The sequence below is a fragment of the Notolepis coatsorum genome (genome assembly GCF_963971535.1).
Source record: "Notolepis coatsorum genome assembly, chromosome: 8".
Taxonomy (NCBI): domain Eukaryota; kingdom Metazoa; phylum Chordata; class Actinopteri; order Aulopiformes; family Paralepididae; genus Notolepis; species Notolepis coatsorum.
Window position 1 is genome coordinate 49,792,883 of NC_140172.1, and position 21,319 is coordinate 49,814,201.

At 46.5% G+C, this 21,319-nt stretch overlaps 1 protein-coding gene across 1 annotated transcript in view; it reads right to left on the reverse strand.

The window, feature by feature from the left end:
- Positions 1-21,319, reverse strand: part of LOC311233446 (short transient receptor potential channel 4-like) — a gene marked incomplete at its 3' end in the record, with an annotated part of 190,065 nt that overhangs the window by 92,861 nt on the left and 75,885 nt on the right. The window contains exons 4-5 of the mRNA XM_084320413.1: positions 12,654-12,794; positions 5,177-5,353 (exon numbers count right to left, since the gene is read on the reverse strand). Of these exons, the coding sequence (XP_084176539.1) occupies positions 5,177-5,353; positions 12,654-12,794 (318 nt within the window). The remainder of the gene's footprint in view (positions 1-5,176; positions 5,354-12,653; positions 12,795-21,319) is intronic.

Here is a 21,319-nt window from a genome sequence, read left to right on the forward strand (position 1 = left end):
ATAATAGAATCAAAAGAAGAAACAACATTGTGCAGTAACAGATAGCAGGTAACATGGAGTGACATCTCGGTATCTGTACATAGTTATTTACAGCGCATGTGTGACATGCTAGTTAGCTTTGGTAGTGCAATACACTGTTCCTGTTATTCTAATTTAAAGTGTCCTTTCCTTTGGCCATAAGTGTGCGTGTGTGCGACATGAGTGTGTGCCCGCTCATGTTAAAGTGTTAAGTGGCTGCTCGTGTGTGAGCGTGCACAGTGTGCGTGTCGTGTGTGTGTTCATGTGTGCTTGTGTGTGGACAGTTCAATGTTCTGAGCACTCAATGTACATTGTTCATGGCTCTGATGGCCTGGGGGAAGAAGCTGAGACTAAGCCGCTCTGTCCTAGTAGCTGGGATTTGCAGGCGTCTGCCTGACCTCAGCAGCTGAAACAGGCTGTTATTGGGGTGGTGAGGGTCTTTCATTATCCTGCAGGCTCTGGATTTGCACCTCTTGTTGTATAGAACCTGCAGGGGGGGTAGTGCAATACCCGTGGTACGCTCGGCTGAGCGCACCACTTTCTGTAGGGCCTTCTTGTCCTGTGCCGTGCTGTTTCCATACCAGGCAGTGATGTTTCCGGTCAGGATGCTCTCTACAGCTCCTGAGTAGAAGGACTGGAGTATCTTCCCCGATACTCTGAACTTCCTTAACTGTCTCAGGTGGTAGAGACGCTGTTTCGCCTTCTTTACTACTGTGCCTATGTGTGTTGACCATGTCAGGTCCTCTGAGATGTGGACCCCCAGGTACTTGAAGCTGCTCACCCTGTCCACGGTAGCCCCGTTTATCATCAGTGGTGTGTGTGTCTCCTGCTGTCCTCTCCTATAATCCACGATCAGTTCCTTGGTTTTGCCAATGTTCAGGAGCAGGCTGTTGTCCTGGCACCAGCGTTCCAGTACCTCCACCTCCTCCCGGTAGGCCTTCTCGTCGTTGTCCGAGATCAGCCCCACCACCACCGTGTCATCTGCGAACTTCACTATGGAGTTGGAGCTGAACTTGGCCACACAGTCGTGTGTGTAGAGTGAGTACAGCAGGGGGCTCAGAACACAGCCCTGGGGGGACCCGATGCTCAGGGTGATGGTGTTGGAGGTCTGACCCCCCACCCTGACCGCCTGGGGTCTTTCGCTCAGAAAGTCCAGTACCCAGGCGCTCAGGGCGGAGCTCAGACCTAGCTCGATCAGCTTGTCCACCAGTCTGGTGGGGACTATGGTGTTGAACGCTGAGCTGTAGTCAATGAACAACAGTCTCACATAGCCCCCCTTCTGACGGTCAAGGTGCGAGAGGGTGCTGTGCAGTACCTGGGAGACCGCGTCGTCGGTGGACCTGTTTGTCCTGTATGCAAATTGCATAGGGTCCATATCACTGGGGAGGGAGGCACAAATGTGGTCCTTGACCAGCCTCTCGAAACATTTCATGACCACAGAGGTGAGTGCCACCGGTCTGTAGTCATTTGGACATGCTGGGGAGGGTTTCTTCGGCACAGGGATGATGGTAGACCTCTTGAAGCAGGCAGGGACCACTGACTCCGCCAGTGATTGATTAAATATGACGGTGAACACAGGGGCCAGCTGGTTGGCACAGGTCTTGAGTATACGTCCTGTTATGCCATCTGGGCCAGCAGCCTTCCTGGTGTTCACCTGCATACATGCTCTTCTCACACTGTGTTCCGACAACGAGAGAGCGTCCCCCCCCCCTCGCGGTTGCCCCCCCCCCTCCACAACAGCCGGCGCGCCAGTGACGTCACTAGCCGGAGAGCCAGCAGCGCCACTGTCTACACCAAACCGAGCGTAGAAGGTGTTGAGCTTGTCCGCGAGGGAGGCGTCGTCGCTCCCCATTGACGGGGCGCTGACTTTATAGTCAGTTATTGACTTCAGTCCCTGCCATAATCCTCTTGTGTCGTTTTGTGCCATTTGTGTCTCCAGTTTGTCAGCATATGTCCTCTTAGCAAGTTTGACTGCTTTGCGTAGAGTATAGACTGAAGCCTTATACTCCTCCATGTTTCCTGACTCTCTACCCAGGTTGTAGGCGGTGGTACGAGAGTTCAGAGCTGCTCTAATAGTGCTATCCACCCACGGTTTCTGGTTTGGGAAAATCCGCACCGTTTTCCTGAGGACAATACCATCAGCTATTGTTGTTATGTAGCACACCACTATGTCTGCTAGTTCACTGACGTCACTGGCACTTCCTATGAACATATCCCAATCCGTGTCTGCAAGCACGTCCTTGAGCGTGGCCTCTGATTCGTCGGTCCACTTCTTAGTCTCACGTGACACGACGGCGTCACGTGATCTCTGTTGATATGCCGGAAATAGCAAGATGGAGTCATGATCGCTCGAGCTTAACCCCCGTTAATGGCGGAGCGGCTACTGCCTTGTAACCCGCTTTGAACGGGGAATAGCAGTGGTCGAGTGTGTTCTTCCCTCTGGTGGAGCAAGCGATGTGTTGGAAAAAGGACGGCATCACTTTCTTCAGGTTGGCCTGGTTGAAATCGCCGGCCACTACCATCGCTGCGTCTGGGTGTTTGATCTGGTGTCTGTTGAGATGATCGTGTAATTCGCCCAGCGCTTTGCCCGTATTCGCGTGTGGGGGAATATACACGGCAGTCATGACGACTGCTGTGAACTCCCTCGGGAGGTGAAACGGACGACATAGGATAGAAAGATGTTCCAAGTCCGGCGAACACGAGTTTGAGAGGACCTGCACCCCCTCGGGATTAACCCAGGAATTGTTCGTGATGAGGCAGACTCCGCCGCCGATGGTCTTTCCTGAGCCAGCGTTGCGATCTGCACGTAAGACTGTGAAGGCATCCGAGGGAGAGACGCTTTTGTCTGGGGTCGTCGACGTGAGCCATGTCTCTGTGAGACATATAATGTTGATGTCTCTCATCTCCCGTTGGAACCGGACCCTCGCTCTCAGATCATCCATCCTACCCTCCAACGAACGGGCATTCGCCAGAAAGATGGATGGAATTGCTGGGCGGTAAGCAGCTCTTTTTAGTCTCAATCTGATACCTCCTCGTCTCCCTCTGTGTCTTCTCCTGCCGTCGCCTTTGTTCATGAACAGAAACTCCTAGTTAACAGCTTTCAGTTGAATCTGTTCCTGTGAAATCATCACACCATGCTCACTGAGCTCCTTCTCACCTTCTTACTGAGTTCCTACAGCTCCTTCTCACCTCCTTACTGAGCTCCTACAGCTCCTTCTCACCTCCTTACTGAGCTCCTACAGCTCCTTCTCACCACCTTACTGAGCTCCTACAGCTCCTTCTCACCACCTTACTGAGCTCATACAGCTCCTTCTCACCTCCTTACTGAGCTCCTACAGCTCCTTCTCACCTCCTTACTGAGCTCCTACAGCTCCTTCTCACCTCCTTACTGAGCTCCTACAGCTCCTTCACACCACCTTACTGAGCTCCTACAGCTCCTTCTCACCTCCTTACTGAGCTCCTACAGCTCCTTCTCACCTCCTTACTGAGCTCCTACAGCTCCTTCTCACCTCCTTACTGAGCTCCTACAGCTCCTTCTCACCACCTTACTGAGATCCTACAGCTCCTTCTCACCCACCTTACTGAGCTCCTACAGCTCCTTCTCACCCACCTTACTGAGCTCCTACAGCTCCTTCTCACCGCCTTACTGAGCTCCTACAGCTCCTTCTCACCACCTTACTGAGCTCCTACAGCTCCTTCTCACCACCTTACTGAGCTCCTACAGCTCCTTCTCACCTCCTTACTGAGCTCCTACAGCTCCTTTTCACCTCCTTACTGAGCTCCTCACCACCTTACTGAGCTCCTACACATGGGCGGAGTTTATGGGGGTGCAGGGGGTGCATTGCACCCCCTGGTGGCCGGGGGTGAAATTGCTTAAAAAAAAAAAAAAAAAAAAAATCAAGATTACCCCGATGCAGCGACAGCACAGCACCCAAACGTAAACGGGCCACGAGACCTCCCACTGCCCTCGACAGTTATTTGGTTACGTCTACTTTGGGCCAAAGGGAAATGCATGAAACTGAACGTGACAGTGCAGTAGTGACTGTGACAGTGTCAGAGGGTGACACTGACACAGCAGAGAGACACACACACACCTGGATTTCGTCACCAACACCTATTTCTACCTGTACTGGATACTCTCATCAGCGAACTGGACAGGCGATTCACAGGAGAGGCAATACCACTTGCACAGGCATGTGCAGCAGTGTTTACATGTGACAAAAAAGGAATCGAACCTCTCCTGGAAAAATATGCACAGCCGCTGAAAATCAACCCTATTCTGGTTGGATCAGAGATGGATCTTGTAAAGGCGTCTTGTGACACAGTTGTTTCACTTGATCATCTTAAAAAGACTGTTACAAAGGGCAGCTATCCAAATCTGTACAAGTTGCTAAAGTTGGCACTCACTCTACCCATTGGATCTGCTACCACAGAGAGAAGTTTCTCTGCCATGAGAAGGATCCAAAATTGGCTGCGATCAACAATGAGTGATAAAAGGTTTTCTTCTCTGTCCATTCTGAACATTGAGAATGATATAATGGCAAAGCTGGAACCGGAGAAGATTGTGGACATTTATGATGGATGCAAAAAAGGCGCCTGCTTCTCCACTAGGTGAGAGTCGTGACTCGTGAGACACTTTTGTTTGTACAGCCTTTGTCAACCTACTGTATGCATATGTGTGCGCGGCTGTGCGCTTGGCAGAGTGTTGCACAGTATTTTGTTATTTTTGTATGTCATGTTTGGTACAGTAAAGTGGTCTAGTGGAGCAGCAATATACTTGTTGTGGTCTTTTTATTTTAGTATTTCCTTCTTTATCTTTGTCACTTTGTCAATGATTAAGAGTAAGTCAGTTAAAAATGATCCCCCGTAGTGCTGTGTGTGTGAGTGTGTGTGTGTGCTGCTGTACTACCTAAATAAAATAAAAAATTAGGGGTTAGGGCATTGTAAAAACGCTAAAATAATAAAATAAAGGCGTGCGCGCGGGTGTCGTTCGCCAAGCAGTCGCACCCCCTGGCGTCAAGTTCAAACTCCGCCTATGCTCCTACAGCTCCTTCTCACCTCCTTACTGAGCTCCTACAGCTCCTTCTCACCACCTTACTGAGCTCCTACAGCTCCTTCTCACCTCCTTACTGAGCTCCTACAGCTCCTTCTCACCCACCTTACTGAGCTCCTGCAGCTCCCAGCTGAGTCTGAATGCGGTGAGGAAGGGGTCTTCGCTGGAGAGGGCGATGAGCGAGGGGCTGGACAGGGCTCTGTAGATGTTGAGACGTGACCGAGAGTGCCGCAGGCTGTCCACGTCTGAACTGGATACGCACTCTACACAGTTACAGCGCACCTGCAATGCCAAGCGCAGCAGTGTAAAGATGCAACACTAAAGCCATAATGTTATGAGGACACTTAGTAAAGGGAGCTTGGCGTGGCCAACTATTGGCCACGCCAATATGTATGCTGCTAAAACATTACTTTACATTAGGGCTGACCCCTATTAGTCGAATAGTCGACTAATCGATCGAAAGGAGCCGTAGTCGACTGCCAACCTCTTAGTTGAATAAAAAAAATATATAAATAATAATAATATTTTGCAAATTTCTTTTTATAAAAAAATATATTTATCATTCTTTCCAAAAGAAAAGAGGCCTAGAAGCGTGGCTAGCGCTAATGGTACGCATAATAGAGGCTAACTGCCTAAGAAAACAGGCACAGAGGCACTGCAAGAGGATTTCACCCATCTAATGAACACACTACACTAGACAAAATCAAGATGTATCCATCAGTGGACCAATTGCATGCTTTTGCACCCCCACAGCCCAAATGGAATGATAAAAAATAATAATAATAAAAAAAAAATATATATATACTTAAAAAAAAAATCCATAGTCGACTAATAGTCGACTATCTGCAAATTTCGGCCAATCATAGTCGACTATCCAAATACTTAGTCGGGGACAGCCCTACTTTACATGTTTTTGTACCATGTGTTTTGGTACTATGTTTTGCACCGTCCCGTGAAGTCCTACTATCTCTGTGTCAGTATGTGTTGTGGAAACCAAGCTTCTGTGGCTCTCTGCACCAATGACACCAAGACACATTCCTGTGCACTTACAGGTGAATAAGGTGTGATTCCAGAGGTCTACATTGACGTAAATGGGGTTATTTGGACAGATTTAGAAGCACACTTCTTTTCTCAAAAACATTTCTGTAAGAAAATCAACCAATGATGATTCACCATAGTAGTTCTATACTGTATTTCTGTGGATGTTACCATAGAAACTAGGGGTGTAACGGTACACAAAAACCACGGTACGGTACGTACCTCGCTTTTGAAGTCAAGGTTCGGTATGGTTTTAGGTACAGTGGGGTAAAGTTTGGCTTTCTGTGAGGTTTTGCCCGCTGCTCACTACCTTTTCTCTGTTTCTTTAAGCCTATACTGTTTATTTCCCTTCTATACTGTTTATTTTCCCTTCTCACTCACTCTCTCTAGCCCCCACCCTCTCGTTCCTTACCCTTAGTGGCCACACCTGTTCGATATTCTATTATCTCTCGCACCTGTGGTGGCAGGCTAATTAGTCCCCCTGTGGGCTTTAAATACCAGAGCGCTTCCCCTCGTTTTGGCGTGGGGTCGTGTTGTATACTTGCCGAGTCATATTCTCTAAACATCTAGACTCTTTCGGGAGATCCTCTGTCTGCCTATGCTGTTCCATTCTCCGGCGTCGAGATGTTTGCTCCAGCCTTCGCCAGCTGTCGCCGTTGCCTGTGGGGGAGACTGGTCTGCGCTCCCTGTACTTCCACGGGAGGCACCCCAGCGTTCCACTGCAAACCCCCGCGCAGCTGTTCGTCCTGACGCACATCCAGACCAGCGCAGACGCTCTCCAGTCCTCAGCGCGCAACGCGCATCTTCCAAGGACGCTCAAGCTTGGCACGCTCTCCAGACCAGCACGCAACGCGCATCTTCCAAGAACCCTCGAGCTTGGCACGCTCTCCAGACCAGCGCGCAACGCGCATCTTCCAAGGACGCTCGAGCTTGGCACGCTCTCCAGACCAGCGCGCAACGCGCATCTTCCAAGGACGCTCGAGCTTGGCACGCTCTCCAGACCTGCGCGCAACGCGCATCTTCCAAGGACGCTCGAGCTTGGCACGCTCTCCAGACCAGCGCGCATCTTCCAAGAACCCTCGAGCTTGGCACGCTCTCCAGACCAGCGCGCAACGCGCATCTTCTAGACCTTCGTGCTTGGCACACTCCTCCTCGCAGACGCACCCCGACGCGTCTCTCGGTTCCGGTGCGCACTCAAGCAGTGGCGCACCACTCTGTTCCTCGGCTCCGACAGTCGGCTACCCGGTGACGACACCTTCGCCACCGCCGCCTGTTCCAGCACCACTCTGTCCTCGGCTCCGACAGTCGGCTACCCGGTGACGACACCTTCGCCACCGCCGCCTGTTCCAGCACCACTCTGTCCTCGGCTCGGACTGCCGGCTCCCCGGTGGCGATACCCTCGCCACCGCCGCCTGTTCCAGCACCACTCTGTCCTCGGCTCGGACAGCCGGCGCCCCGGTGGCGACGCTCTCGCCCCGCTGCCTGTTCCTGTACCATTACGCATACGCTGGGTGAATTTAGATTGTGATGTCACTCTCCCAGCGTATTGCCTCTGTTTTTGGTTCTCACTTAGAATAGTATTTTTGGACTTTACATCTCCCCCTGTGTGTTTGTCACACGAAGATATTATTACTTTGTTCACTTTGATTATTTGGACTGTTCTGCACCTGCTCTGTTTTTTCCCCTTTGTGCATTAACTATCTCCTCTGTCCTGCAGAGCGGCCCAGATGATTTCCACCAGTCCTCCCAGTTCCTCCCTGTTTCCCAGCCCGCCTCCGCGGGCCTCAGTCCCCTAGTCCCTAGTCCTCTTTCCCTAGTTCTCCTAGTCCCTAGTCCTCTATCCCTAGCTCTCCTAGTCCCAAGTCCTCTATCCCTAGCTCTCCTAGTCCCAAGTCCTCTTTCCCTAGCTCTCCTAGTCCCTAGTCCCCTCTCCTCAGTCCCCTAGTCCCTAGTCCTCTTTCCCTAGTTCTCCTAGTCCCTAGTCCTCTATCCCTAGCTCTCCTAGTCCCAAGTCCTCTTTCCCTAGTTCTCCTAGTCCCTAGTCCTCTATCCCTAGCTCACCTAGTCCCTAGTCCTCTTTCCCTAGTTCTCCTAGTCCCTAGTCCTCTATCCCTAGCTCTCCTAGTCCCTAGTCCTCTCTCCCTAGTTCTCCTAGTCCCTAGTCCTCTATCCCTAGCTCTCCTAGTCCCTAGTCCTCTCTCCCTAGTTCTCCTAGTCCCTAGTCCTCTATCCCTAGCTCTCCTAGTCCCTAGTCCTCTCTCCCTAGTTCTCCTTGTCCCTTGTTTACCTAGTCTCTAGTTCCTCTGTCCCAAGGCGTTCCCTTAACCTTCCCTTAGGCGTTCCCTTACCTTCCCATAGTGTTCCCTTTTCCTGCATTTGTGATTCTCCCTTAAAGGGACAGTGCCCTTTTCCCTGTTTTTCCCTGTGTTTCAATAAATATCTGTTTCTTGGCAAACCACCATACCTGTCTTGTGTTGTGCGATTGGGGTCGGTTACAAACCATAACAGTACGACCCCACCAAGTCTACGACCCCAGCCAGCACAGACTGTGTATGTTGAGTTTGCCTTTTTTTTTCTTGTCCCCTCTAGCTCCCCTGTTAGCCCTGTTAGCTTCCCTGTTAGCCCAGTTTAGCTTCCTTGTTAGTCCTGTTTAGCTCCCTTGTTAGCCTGTTACTCCCCTGTTTAGCCCAGTTTGGCTTCCCTGTTTAGCTTGTTAGTCTCCCCGGTTAGCTCCCCTGTTTGCTTCCCGTTTGCCCTGTTTGACCCCCCTGTAGCTAGCCATGCCCTGGCGGCTAACCCAGTCCCTCAGCAGAGCCCCTGTCTGCTAGTCTTGCCCCGGCTGCTAGCACAGCCTCTATGTTTATGCAGCCCTTGCTGCTGGCATGGGTCCTGTAGCTAGCCATGCCCTGGCAGCTAACCCAGTTTCCCTCTGCATGGCCCCGGTCTGCTAGCTTGGCCCCGGCTGTTAGCACAGCCTCTATGTTAATGCAGCCTTGCAGCTGGCATAGGCCCTGTAGCTAGCCAGGCCCAAGCAGCTAACCCGGTCCCTCTGCATGGCCTCCACTTTTTTGTGTTGTTTCTCCCACTGCTAGGACTGCCCTTCAGCTAGCAAGGTCAGTATTCCCACAGCTAGGACTGTCCTTCCAGCTAGCTTGTTCTCTCATGCTGGTCCAGCCCTGTCTGCCAGCCTAGCTCCGGCAGCTAGCGCAGCCTCTATGTAGATGTAGCAGTACAGCTAGCATAGGCCCTGTAGCTATCAGTGCCTTGGCAGCTACCCTTTCCCTCTGCTAGCCTGGCTCCGGCAGCTTGCGCAGCCTCTATGTTGATGTAGCAGTACAGCTAGCATAGGCCCTGTAGCTATCAGTGCCCTGGCAGCAACCTTCCCTCTGTTAGCCCCTTCCCGGTGCTACCATGGTTACCCCTTTGCTACCCTGCTTGCCCCTCAGTTCCTCTAGACCAGTTGCTCTAGACCAGTTCTCTAAACCAGTTCTCTAAACCAGTTCTCTAGACCAGTTCTCTAGCCCGGATCTCTAGACCAGTTCTCTAGACCAGTTCTCTAGACCAGTTCCTCTAGACTAGTTCTCTAGACCCAGTTCCTCTAGACCAGTTCCTCTAGACCAGTTCCCCCAGTTACCCCTCGGCGACCCTGTTTCTTTTGCTAGCCCCACTCTTGTGGTGGCTTCCCCTGCTGGCTTGGCCAGTACCTCTTGTTTTGCCCCCTGCCACTCTGTCTGTATTTGTTTTGGGTCGCCGGGTGGCTCCCGTTGGAGGGGGGGATACTGTGAGGTTTTGCCCGCTGCTCACTACCTTTTCTCTGTTTCTTTAAGCCTATACTGTTTATTTCCCTTCTATACTGTTTATTTTCCCTTCTCACTCACTCTCTCTAGCCCCCACCCTCTCGTTCCTTACCCTTAGTGGCCACACCTGTTCGATATTCTATTATCTCTCGCACCTGTGGTGGCAGGCTAATTAGTCCCCCTGTGGGCTTTAAATACCAGAGCGCTTCCCCTCGTTTTGGCGTGGGGTCGTGTTGTATACTTGCCGAGTCATATTCTCCAGACCAGCGCGCAACGCGCATCTTCCAAGGACGCTCGAGCTTGGCACGCTCTCCAGACCAGCGCGCAACGCGCATCTTCCAAGGACGCTCGAGCTTGGCACGCTCTCCAGACCTGCGCGCAACGCGCATCTTCCAAGGACGCTCGAGCTTGGCACGCTCTCCAGACCAGCGCGCAACGCGCATCTTCCAAGAACCCTCGAGCTTGGCACGCTCTCCAGACCAGCGCGCAACGCGCATCTTCTAGACCTTCGTGCTTGGCACACTCCTCCTCGCAGACGCACCCCGACGCGTCTCTCGGTTCCGGTGCGCACTCAAGCAGTGGCGCACCACTCTGTTCCTCGGCTCCGACAGTCGGCTACCCGGTGACGACACCTTCGCCACCGCCGCCTGTTCCAGCACCACTCTGTCCTCGGCTCCGACAGTCGGCTACCCGGTGACGACACCTTCGCCACCGCCGCCTGTTCCAGCACCACTCTGTCCTCGGCTCGGACTGCCGGCTCCCCGGTGGCGATACCCTCGCCACCGCCGCCTGTTCCAGCACCACTCTGTCCTCGGCTCGGACAGCCGGCGCCCCGGTGGCGACGCTCTCGCCCCGCTGCCTGTTCCTGTACCATTACGCATACGCTGGGTGAGTTTAGATTGTGATGTCACTCTCCCAGCGTATTGCCTCTGTTTTTGGTTCTCACTTAGAATAGTATTTTTGGACTTTACATCTCCCCCTGTGTGTTTGTCACACGAAGATATTATTACTTTGTTCACTTTGATTATTTGGACTGTTCTGCACCTGCTCTGTTTTTTCCCCTTTGTGCATTAACTATCTCCTCTGTCCTGCAGAGCGGCCCAGATGATTTCCACCAGTCCTCCCAGTTCCTCCCTGTTTCCCAGCCCGCCTCCGCGGGCCTCAGTCCCCTAGTCCCTAGTCCTCTTTCCCTAGTTCTCCTAGTCCCTAGTCCTCTATCCCTAGCTCTCCTAGTCCCAAGTCCTCTATCCCTAGCTCTCCTAGTCCCAAGTCCTCTTTCCCTAGCTCTCCTAGTCCCTAGTCCCCTCTCCTCAGTCCCCTAGTCCCTAGTCCTCTTTCCCTAGTTCTCCTAGTCCCTAGTCCTCTATCCCTAGCTCTCCTAGTCCCAAGTCCTCTTTCCCTAGTTCTCCTAGTCCCTAGTCCTCTATCCCTAGCTCACCTAGTCCCTAGTCCTCTTTCCCTAGTTCTCCTAGTCCCTAGTCCTCTATCCCTAGCTCTCCTAGTCCCTAGTCCTCTCTCCCTAGTTCTCCTAGTCCCTAGTCCTCTATCCCTAGCTCTCCTAGTCCCTAGTCCTCTCTCCCTAGTTCTCCTAGTCCCTAGTCCTCTATCCCTAGCTCTCCTAGTCCCTAGTCCTCTCTCCCTAGTTCTCCTTGTCCCTTGTTTACCTAGTCTCTAGTTCCTCTGTCCCAAGGCGTTCCCTTAACCTTCCCTTAGGCATTCCCTTACCTTCCCATAGTGTTCCCTTTTCCTGCATTTGTGATTCTCCCTTAAAGGGACAGTGCCCTTTTCCCTGTTTTTCCCTGTGTTTCAATAAATATCTGTTTCTTGGCAAACCACCATACCTGTCTTGTGTTGTGCGATTGGGGTCGGTTACAAACCATAACACTTTCCATGTTCCACTCAGGGTTGATGTAGTGTGCAGTAACTAATTGTACTTGTAGGGCTGTCAACGAATATTCTATATTGAAATTAATAATCGACTTGTACATATTTTTTTTTTATTAGATTGTGAAAAAAAACAGCCCCCGGTGGGTGGTCATTAGTGGTTAACATACCGTTGTATTCGTTCGGTACAGTACACAGCCGTTCGGTATGGTACGGTACACACTGAAACTTGTTCGGTTCGGTACGGATTAGGGATGGGCATTTTAAAGAAAAATCCAGATCGATTGATCGCATGCTATACTCGAGTGATCGTGTATTACTCAAAAAGGGAAAAAAAAAACTTTAAATGGTTTAAAAAATATATATATTTGATATATATTTTTTTTAATAAATTTGTTTTTACTTATTTTTGTTCATTCACGTATATATGTTTAAGGAAACCAACAAACAGTTATAATCTTACACATACGTAAAAAAAAAAACTAAAAAAAAAAAAGTTTATTTAGTTTTTCTTTTTTTTTTCTCATAGCTACGATTACTCACGCCCATCCCTAGTACGGATACGTGTACCTTTACACCCCTAATAGAAACACTACATATTTTCGATAGCGATTCAATACAGTATTTCTATAATTGTAAAAAAATAAAAAAGATGTCGAATAACAGTTAATAGGATAATTAGTATTAATACAACTGAATAAAACAGGAATACTACATTTGAACTACAATTCATTTTTGTATGGGATGTGTGCACACACAGTGTAATATATAACGTAATATATAATGGAGGAGACACACGTCTCAAATGTCACAAGGTTGACTCCATAGAGAGAGAGCCCTGGCCACTGTGAGGGCACACGCACCTCGTGAGGCTGGGGCACAGAGACGCCTTTCTGCACCAGCAGCTTGATGATCTCGTAGTTGTTGGTGTGGGCCGCCAGGATGATGGGAGTGATGTCAGGCGTGAAGTCAGAGAACTGCTTATCCAACAGGATGGGAGGTACCTTCATGGTGAGACAGGGGAGTTGAAGAAGCTTAGATCGTATATACGTTGTACCTCTGGAAGCACTTCACCTCTGACTATTACAACCACTATACCCCAGGGGTTCTCAAACGTTCCTATACCACGACCCCATTTTAATTAGGATCTTTTTGGCAACCCCACACTTAATGTATCGTGTAATTTCAATGTGGAATTAAGGAATATTAAAAAAAAAGTACACGTTGTTGAACTAAAATAAAAAGATTTTATTTGAAACATCAATTTGCACGTACCACATGGATGTGTCCTTCAGTTATTGGTGTAAAGTTGTGGAATTATCTCCATAGCGAGCTTAAATTAAGGGATGTAAGTAATAGTGTTTGTCAATTCAAAAATAATTATAAGAAATATAATATATTGAGTCAGTATGAAATTCAAATGTGAATCTGAATAGTGAGATCTTATATGTTCTTGTTTATTATTATTATTATTATTATTAAAAAAAATTATCTTGTTTAATCTGTGGATTGTTTGTTTCTTTGTATATGGTATGAATTATTATTTTGTGTAAATTAGGTTGTACGCCGACCATCAAGTAATACTTGTTTAGTTTAGGAATAGGGGGCAGGTAACTATAAGAATTCTTCTTCTTCCTGCTCCTTTTGCCCATGGTAGAACGTTATTTATGATTTAGTATGAAAACTGTGATGATTGTATTGCTTCCATGTAGCAAATAAAAAACTCTGAATCTGAATCTGAACTTGATCATGCATATTTATTAGAAAATTGTATTTTATTTTATTACAGCACTATGTTATCAATACACATTTATAAAACGAGACATATTTAGCCAAAATAAGTTGTCAGAAAATGTTTTAGCCTACTTGCCAATGCGACCCCACTGTCACCTACAGTACCCCACTTTGGGTCGTGACCCGTAGTTTGAGAACCGCTCTCTTATTGTATAGTGTATTTAATACCGCTTGTTTATCTCACTCAAAGCAATTAGGATTGCTACAAATGCCCCCTTTTCAACACATCACTGTGACTTATACTGTACACGTCTGTAAATTGGCCATCATTATACTCTCAACGTCAAATTCATTGGCTTACTCAAAACCTTCCTTGGTCTGACCCCTCTTTATTTGATACACCTGTTAAAATTGTCATCTACTCCCTATAACACCAGAGCTGTTAGAATCATATCTCGTTAGATGTTCCCTGTGCTAACTTTTCCTTTGGTCAATCATCCTTCCAATTTGCTGCTACCAGCAGTTGGAACGAGATGCAAAAGAAAATGGACAAATTGATCCCCCTCACTACTTTTAAGAACAGTTTTTACACACACCTGCAACTGTCACCCAGCCTTTTAAATGTAATTTGTCTGTTCTGCTTCATGTATTACAGACCTTGTCATTCTATTTGGTTGTTTGTTTGATGTGTGTTGAAATTATATCCCTTATCTCTGTGATGTAGGTATCATCTGTCTCTTTTCAATTTTATAATTATTTTTATTTGTTGTCCCCTTTCCCGGTTACTCTTCAGGAGGCTCTTCTGTCCTCCTGCCAGGCTATCATTGAAAATAAGAATGTCTGACCTGTAAAAATAAATAAATAAATAAAAAGTCTCAAACTGACAACCGCTAAAGTAGACGTGGAAGTGATTGGTTTAGTAGGACAGTGCCTACAATTATACATATTTACCGCAGGGTGTAGTTCAACATAATTTAGGGCAGAAGATTATAAATGGAACAAGCCGGATTGTTAGAGCCTCTTACAGCTGTGGGTGAAAACCATTGAAATGGTGGAGATGAGTAGCATTGTACCTGCTGTCAGAGTCACAGGCTGTTCACACCAATCACTTCAGACCTGTTCCAAACAAGCTACAGGCCGGGTGTCAAACTCACCAAAACACCTCAAAGAGCTGCATTTTCCTGAGGTCACAAGCTTAATTGGTCATTTGTCAATTTGATAAAATTTGTCAGATCAATATGTTATTGTAAACAACCTCTGCCTCAATAAATACAAGGACGGCTATTTGTATCATTAACAGATGGTTAATGAGGTGTAATTTATTGGATATTAGGTTTAAGGTACAAATGAAGACTAGGTAAATACTGGGTCCTCCTCCAATGGCCCACAAATGTAGGGTTAGGCTATTAAAAAATGCCAACACGGGAAGTGCCTTTTTTCTGTACCAAAAGGCCAAGAAGCCACCCCGTAATCTTCCAAGTACCTGTTTCCAAGCTCAGTTTTGGCAAAATCGTGCATCTAATCTGTGAAATATGACATTATGTCATAATCGTTAGAATATCGGTTAGGATTCTGAATATCTTCGAATCTAGTGCGTGTCAGACATTACCTGTATAAATAAATAAATAAGTATACATAAATATAATATAAAGTATTTGTCCCGCGGGCCTCAAGTTTGACACATGCCTTGGAGAAGAAGGGGTTAAAAAAGCATCCATATTTCATACATTTCAGAGGGAATCATTATGCTTGGAAATAAACTAATTGCACATAGCCTTCTTATCATCTGCTCCAGTTAAGCCCGTCCACCATTCCCATGCCCGCCAAAGGCAGCAGGCTGCAGTGGAATACGCTTAGTCCTTAAATGCGGGCCTCTCTGCTTTTAATTGGACACCTTTTATCTGATTTCACTGAGGGGGCAAGAGGGGGAAATTTGGAGGAGGATAAATATTCAAACTGTGAAATAACCCAGTCAGATTTTGTACCCAGCCCGTATTCGAAAACCTATTAAGCCCTAGACATACAGTATTTTCAGAAAATTCTCCTAAAAGTACATACCCAAGAGAAATGGAAGATTGCTCCACTTCTAGAAGGTCCATTCTCGGTATCTAGGGACATCTATGGACCTCAGGGAATGTATTCCCAGTGTTAGAAATATTGTGTCTGTTATTATGAATAGAATAGAATCGAATAGAAATACTTTTATTATCCTGAGGGAAATTTTACACTGCAAATCGCTCAACATTAAACATTTAGACAGAACAGGTCACAAATAAGTATAACAAAACCAATCAAATTGCCTAAGAATAAGAATAGAATGAAATAGAATAAAAATTTAATAAAATATAAGAATAGAATAGAATAAAAATAGAATAAAATATACAGTAAATTAATAGAGTAAAAATATACTGAAGTCTACAGTAGGTGAAATATTGCACAGTGCTGTTTCAAAAGTAAGAGTCCAGGAAGATGGTAACTGTCACTCTGTGTTCAGTGATGCAATGAGGCACAGTGATGCATTGTATAGTTTGATGGCTGTTGGAATGAAGGACTTCCTGTGCCGTTCAGTGCTGCATTTAGGTAGTGTGAGCCTAGCACTGAACATGCTCCTCCTGTCAGCCAAGTCTGTGTATAGTGGGTGGGAGGGGTTTTCCCTGATGGTCTGGAGCTTAGCAAGGCTCCTCCTCTCCGCCACCCTTGCTAGGGAGTCCAGCTCCACCCCAACCACGCTACTGGCCTTCCTGACCAGCTTATCCAGCCTGTTTGTGTCCCCTGCTCTCAGTCCGCTGCCCCAGCAGGTCACAGCGTACAAGAGGGCGCCCGCCACCACAGACTCATAGAACATCCTAAACATCCTTGTACAGACATTGAAGGATCTCAGCCTTCTGAGGAAGTAGAGTCGGCTCTGGCTCTTCTTGTACAGTGCCTCTGCGTGTTTTGACCCGTTCAGTTTGTTGTTGATGTGCACACAGAGGTATTTGTACACCTCAACCATGTCCACATCGACTCCCCTGATGGAAACGGGGGTCACAGGTGCACTCCTCCTCCTCCCCAGCTCCACCACCAGTTCCCTGGTCTTTGCCACATTTAGCTGCAGGTGTTTTTTTTATTTTTTTGAATCCTCTTTTTCTACGCCTGATTTTCTATGCTTTTCCTCCCATCCCAATTTAGTCATTGTGCCAATTCCCCCCCTCCCCTACCTGGTCGTTGTGCGCGTGTTCCCCCTACTGGTCGGTACAAGGGAACCCTGAAGTCTACCACATGCTTCCTCCGACACATGCGGAGACAGCCAGCGGCTCTCTTTTCACCTGGCAGCGAGGACTCTCATTGGTGAAGTGTAACGCGTGGGAGGTCACGCTGCATTCACCACTTCCTGCCTTTCGCTGAGCAGGTGCCCAGACCTGACCTGTAAGTGTCGCTGTCCACAACGACAGATTACCACCCACGACTTCCCTCCCGCTAACTCAGCCAAACGAGTTAGTATGACGATCGGCCCAAGCCGCAGGCAATGCTGACTCCGGGAGTCGAGGCCGCAGCCTCTTGCATTGGTGACGAGCGCAATCTCCGCTACGCCACCCGACCGCTCACTGCAGGTGTTTTTTATCACACCATGTGACGAAGTCCACTACCAGTTCCCGGTATTCCCTCTCGTCACAGTCCTTTATATATCCCACTATCGCTGAGTCATCAGAAAACTTCTGAAGGTGGCAGGACTCTGACCAATAGTGGAAGTCGTTGGTGTAGAGACGGTGAAGAGTAAATTGTAATGAACGAAAGGAGAATATCAATTATTATAATTTTCCATTTTTCTTTCATCTTTGACGGTGAATAACACCATGCTAACATTGACCAAAAGTGTAAAAGTCTAAGCAAATTAATAAAGGGCAGATGATTTACAGGGGTTTTTGTAGATAAAGTACTGCATTTTGCCATCCGGAGACATGCAATTTGAAATATGAATATAGAATATAGAATATCAGGCCTATAAATTACCTTATTATGGCCAAGTCATACATCTATGGATCCGCCCAAATCTCCTCTTTCCAATGGCAGAGTTAAATATCTGGATTAAGTACCACCAGGCGGCTGTTACAGGGCAGCAATGACTGTGAATGAAATCTACTGTAAGTATAGTTACTTTTGTATAATGTCCATAGCTCCCCAATTTTTTACCGGATTACGACATGTTTTTTTCTAGACATTCACGGAAAGGTAAAGAAACAATATGTGTGTATTTTATAGCAATAATGTTGAGGTTTGTTTGACCCGTGAGATATAATCACGATTTCCACATCAATATTTTTTTTCACATCAAGAAGCTGCAGCTTTGACTGCGGCTGGTGTGAGCTAGGTAGTGTAGTTTTATGAAATGTCTACGTCCATCGAAATCCCTGGGTGTCCTCTTTCTTAGGACTACAACGATTTCATGGCGGCATCATGTCCTCGCGTCTAAATCCTCCGGTTTCTGGTGCAATGTGCGGAGAAGCTGATATTTCGCTAATAACACTTAACCTCTTCCGCCCGTGCGGTCCGTCGGTGGACCGCAAATTACATCATGTCATAAATCGATATCCCCAGACTGTTCTACAAAAGTATCGTTTTTTTGTCAAACGTATTCAAGTATAAACATCATAACCGTTTATGTCACAACAGCATTTATAATGTATATTATCATCAATACGTTAGTTTAGGAATAGGTTAAAGTGTTATTAGATAGATTTTCCTTTTCGAAATGGTCTGTTTATTTCGCAAGAGAAAACCTTGGAAAACCTTGAATCATGGGAATTGTAGTTATTTTGATAGCTCTGGATCTGCATTGGCATTTTTCAAAACTACACTTCCTGAAAGGATCTATGGGGTTCAAGGTTCATAGTTCTGTATGCATTTTTTTAATAACTCTTATTATTCGGGATAATACTGTATACTTCAAAACGTAACGTTATTGACAAATATTGAAACACAGTTCGTTTCTCTTCCCTATTGTTAGCATGCAGCAACAATTAGATCTGAAATTAGTTTAAAAATGGTTGCACCCTGGTCAAAATAAAAAAGTACAGTAGATTTCATTATCTGTTCTTATGCACGCCTGGTGATACTAAATCCAAATTGAACTCGGCCATTTTAAAGATAATATATGTATATATATAAATGTGCCAATTGGCTATAATAAGGTAATTTATAAGCCTGCTATTCTATATTCTATAATAATATTTCAAATTGCATTGGTCCGGATGGGAGAATTCAGTACTGTATCTACAGAACCTTCTGTTTAATCATCTTCCCTTTATTCATTTCCTTAGATTTTTTGTACACATGATATCGAGAATGTACGGAACGAGATTTAATGTTTGGTCATTATTAGCATGGTGTTATTCACTGTCAAATATGCAAAGAAAAATCATAATTCATATTCTCCTTTGTTTCATCACAATTTAAGCAAGCCTAGTAATAGACACAATATTTATGACACTGGGAATACATTCACTGAGGTCCATAGATGTCCCTAGATACCAAGAATATGCAAATGGTCCTTGTAGAAGTGGAGCAATATTCCAATGCGGGTCGTCGCGCACCCTCACATTCGTCTGCCGGCTCCGGGCTGCGTTTCTCCCGATCATTCAATACAATGTTGGAAAGTTAACTTCCCGCTGTTCGAACGACACCACTCTTGACATATTGCCTACTTTCAGTCTCGAGTTACAAGATGAAACATCCGACGAGCCTCATTTGACAAGCCATTCAGACAAGTGACCACATCCGGTTGTGAACGGTCCTGAATGGACCAGTAACCTCTGATGGCGAAGATTATTGACCAACTTTGTAGCCAAGGAAATTTTGGAGCCAGGGATATCCCATGCGGGGGCTGATTGCAACGAGAAAGAGGTATAAGAAGCGGGGGAAAGACTAGAGCCTCGAAATGAATGGCAGTGGACGGCCATTTTGGATAATCATGCCGAATGAATGCTGGTACACACATTACAAACACCTTTTTCGTGGGATTGTTATACACTTTGGACCTGTACTACATAAGACTTCAGGCTATGGAACTGTTATGTTTTCCAGCTCCTACCTTTCAGCTGGAACTTAAAAACAGGCATCTGGCAACCAGGAAACAGAAATGTGAGTACAAAAAACTTTTATTTCAGTGTGTTCAAACCTCTGTTACTCTATTTCATTATACAAGTGGTTTCTCCTTATTGTGTAAGAAACTTCAGAATATTACCTTTCAAAAGAGATGCATGTGCTATAAGTATAAAGTATAATAAATCGCAAATTACTTTGGGTAGCCTATGCAATAATAATAATAAAATATACACTTTGACTGCTGTTTTGATAGGGTTAGGGTCTTTACTCTTGGCTACATATGAAAAAGAAATGCAACATCACTTAATACGGACTGTATTGATCTATTTGTGACGTGAAATAAATCTTGTACCGGTTAGACAAGCCATTTGGACTTCTGTCGTGATGTCACACAAAAAAGATAATTGCAGCGACAGTCCTTGACTCTGCGCCCGTGACATGCACGTACAAAATAGCGGCTTGCTTATCCTCAAAGACCTATATTAACTGTATCCATGCTAATGAATACATTTAAACTTGATATTACTCTGGCATAATCTAAATCCAATCTAAATTCATCCCAGACCAACAATGAAACAACTGCAACATTGGAACCGCATGTAAGGGTCCACATCTCACAGAGGCGGGTGATCTAATCAGTAAATGTAGTCAGTGGGCGGAGGAGGAACATCAAGCATCCCTGGCCACTGCACAGGCACGTAGCAGGGGAGAACAGTGTTCCTGGGAGATGTAGAGTCGTGAGAAATTGGAATGAAACGGTCGCCCACTCTTCCATGAAATGTTTATTACTTCTTGTGCGTTACTCATATTGAGACTGAGGCCCTCCATCAACAACATATTGATTAAGAATGCAACTTTAGCGTCTGCTGAATGGGGGGGTCAGTGGAGATCTGCACCTGTTATGTTTGGTCATCAAATTATTATTAGAATTTTTCCCCCTGTTCTTCAAGCCTCCACTCTTGGTTCGTACCTGTCATATTTCTAGGGTTGTTGTTGAGATATACAAAATAATTGTGCTCTCAATTGTGAAAATAAATGTTTTGTTTTGCTACTGTCATAATGAGAAAAGAATGCACAGTTATGACCAGCCAATAGGAGCGCTGTGTACATGTCCGAGACGGCAAGGGACCGAGACATGGAACTCCCTAGCTACGTCCGTCACCAGCTCTGGGAAAATAAAGATTAACATTAATCCAACAAGTAATCACAATTTTATTGTTTAGGTGTTTTTACCTACTTTTTGTAATTCAGTTACTATGCGTGTGTACAGTATCTGTGTCCTTGCCCCATGATCAAGCTTTCCACAAAGTGTGTCCATGTTACATTAACCTGTTTAGAAGTTATGTCCCCTTTTTTGCCAATTGGCATGAACGGTTAATCAGCTGTCCTGATCGCGTCTATACTTTCCACAACAAATTCGTGTTTCCGGGTTCCCGTTTTGCGCTCTGATTGGCCACTGACCTACGCTAGTACGCCCCCCTCGTAAGTAGAGAGTCGGCGCTGCACTCAACCGATTCATTCAACAGGAAGCGATTTGCGAGTACAATACACCATCACGCCAGAGTGGATAAAGAAATGCTCCAGAAATTAATATGTGTAGGGAAAGGCTTAACGAGTCAGCACGAGAGCGCACACACAAAAGCACACACGCATGATATCTGATTTATTAATGCCAAATAATGGACGACGACCGCAATTGGCACTTGAAAAG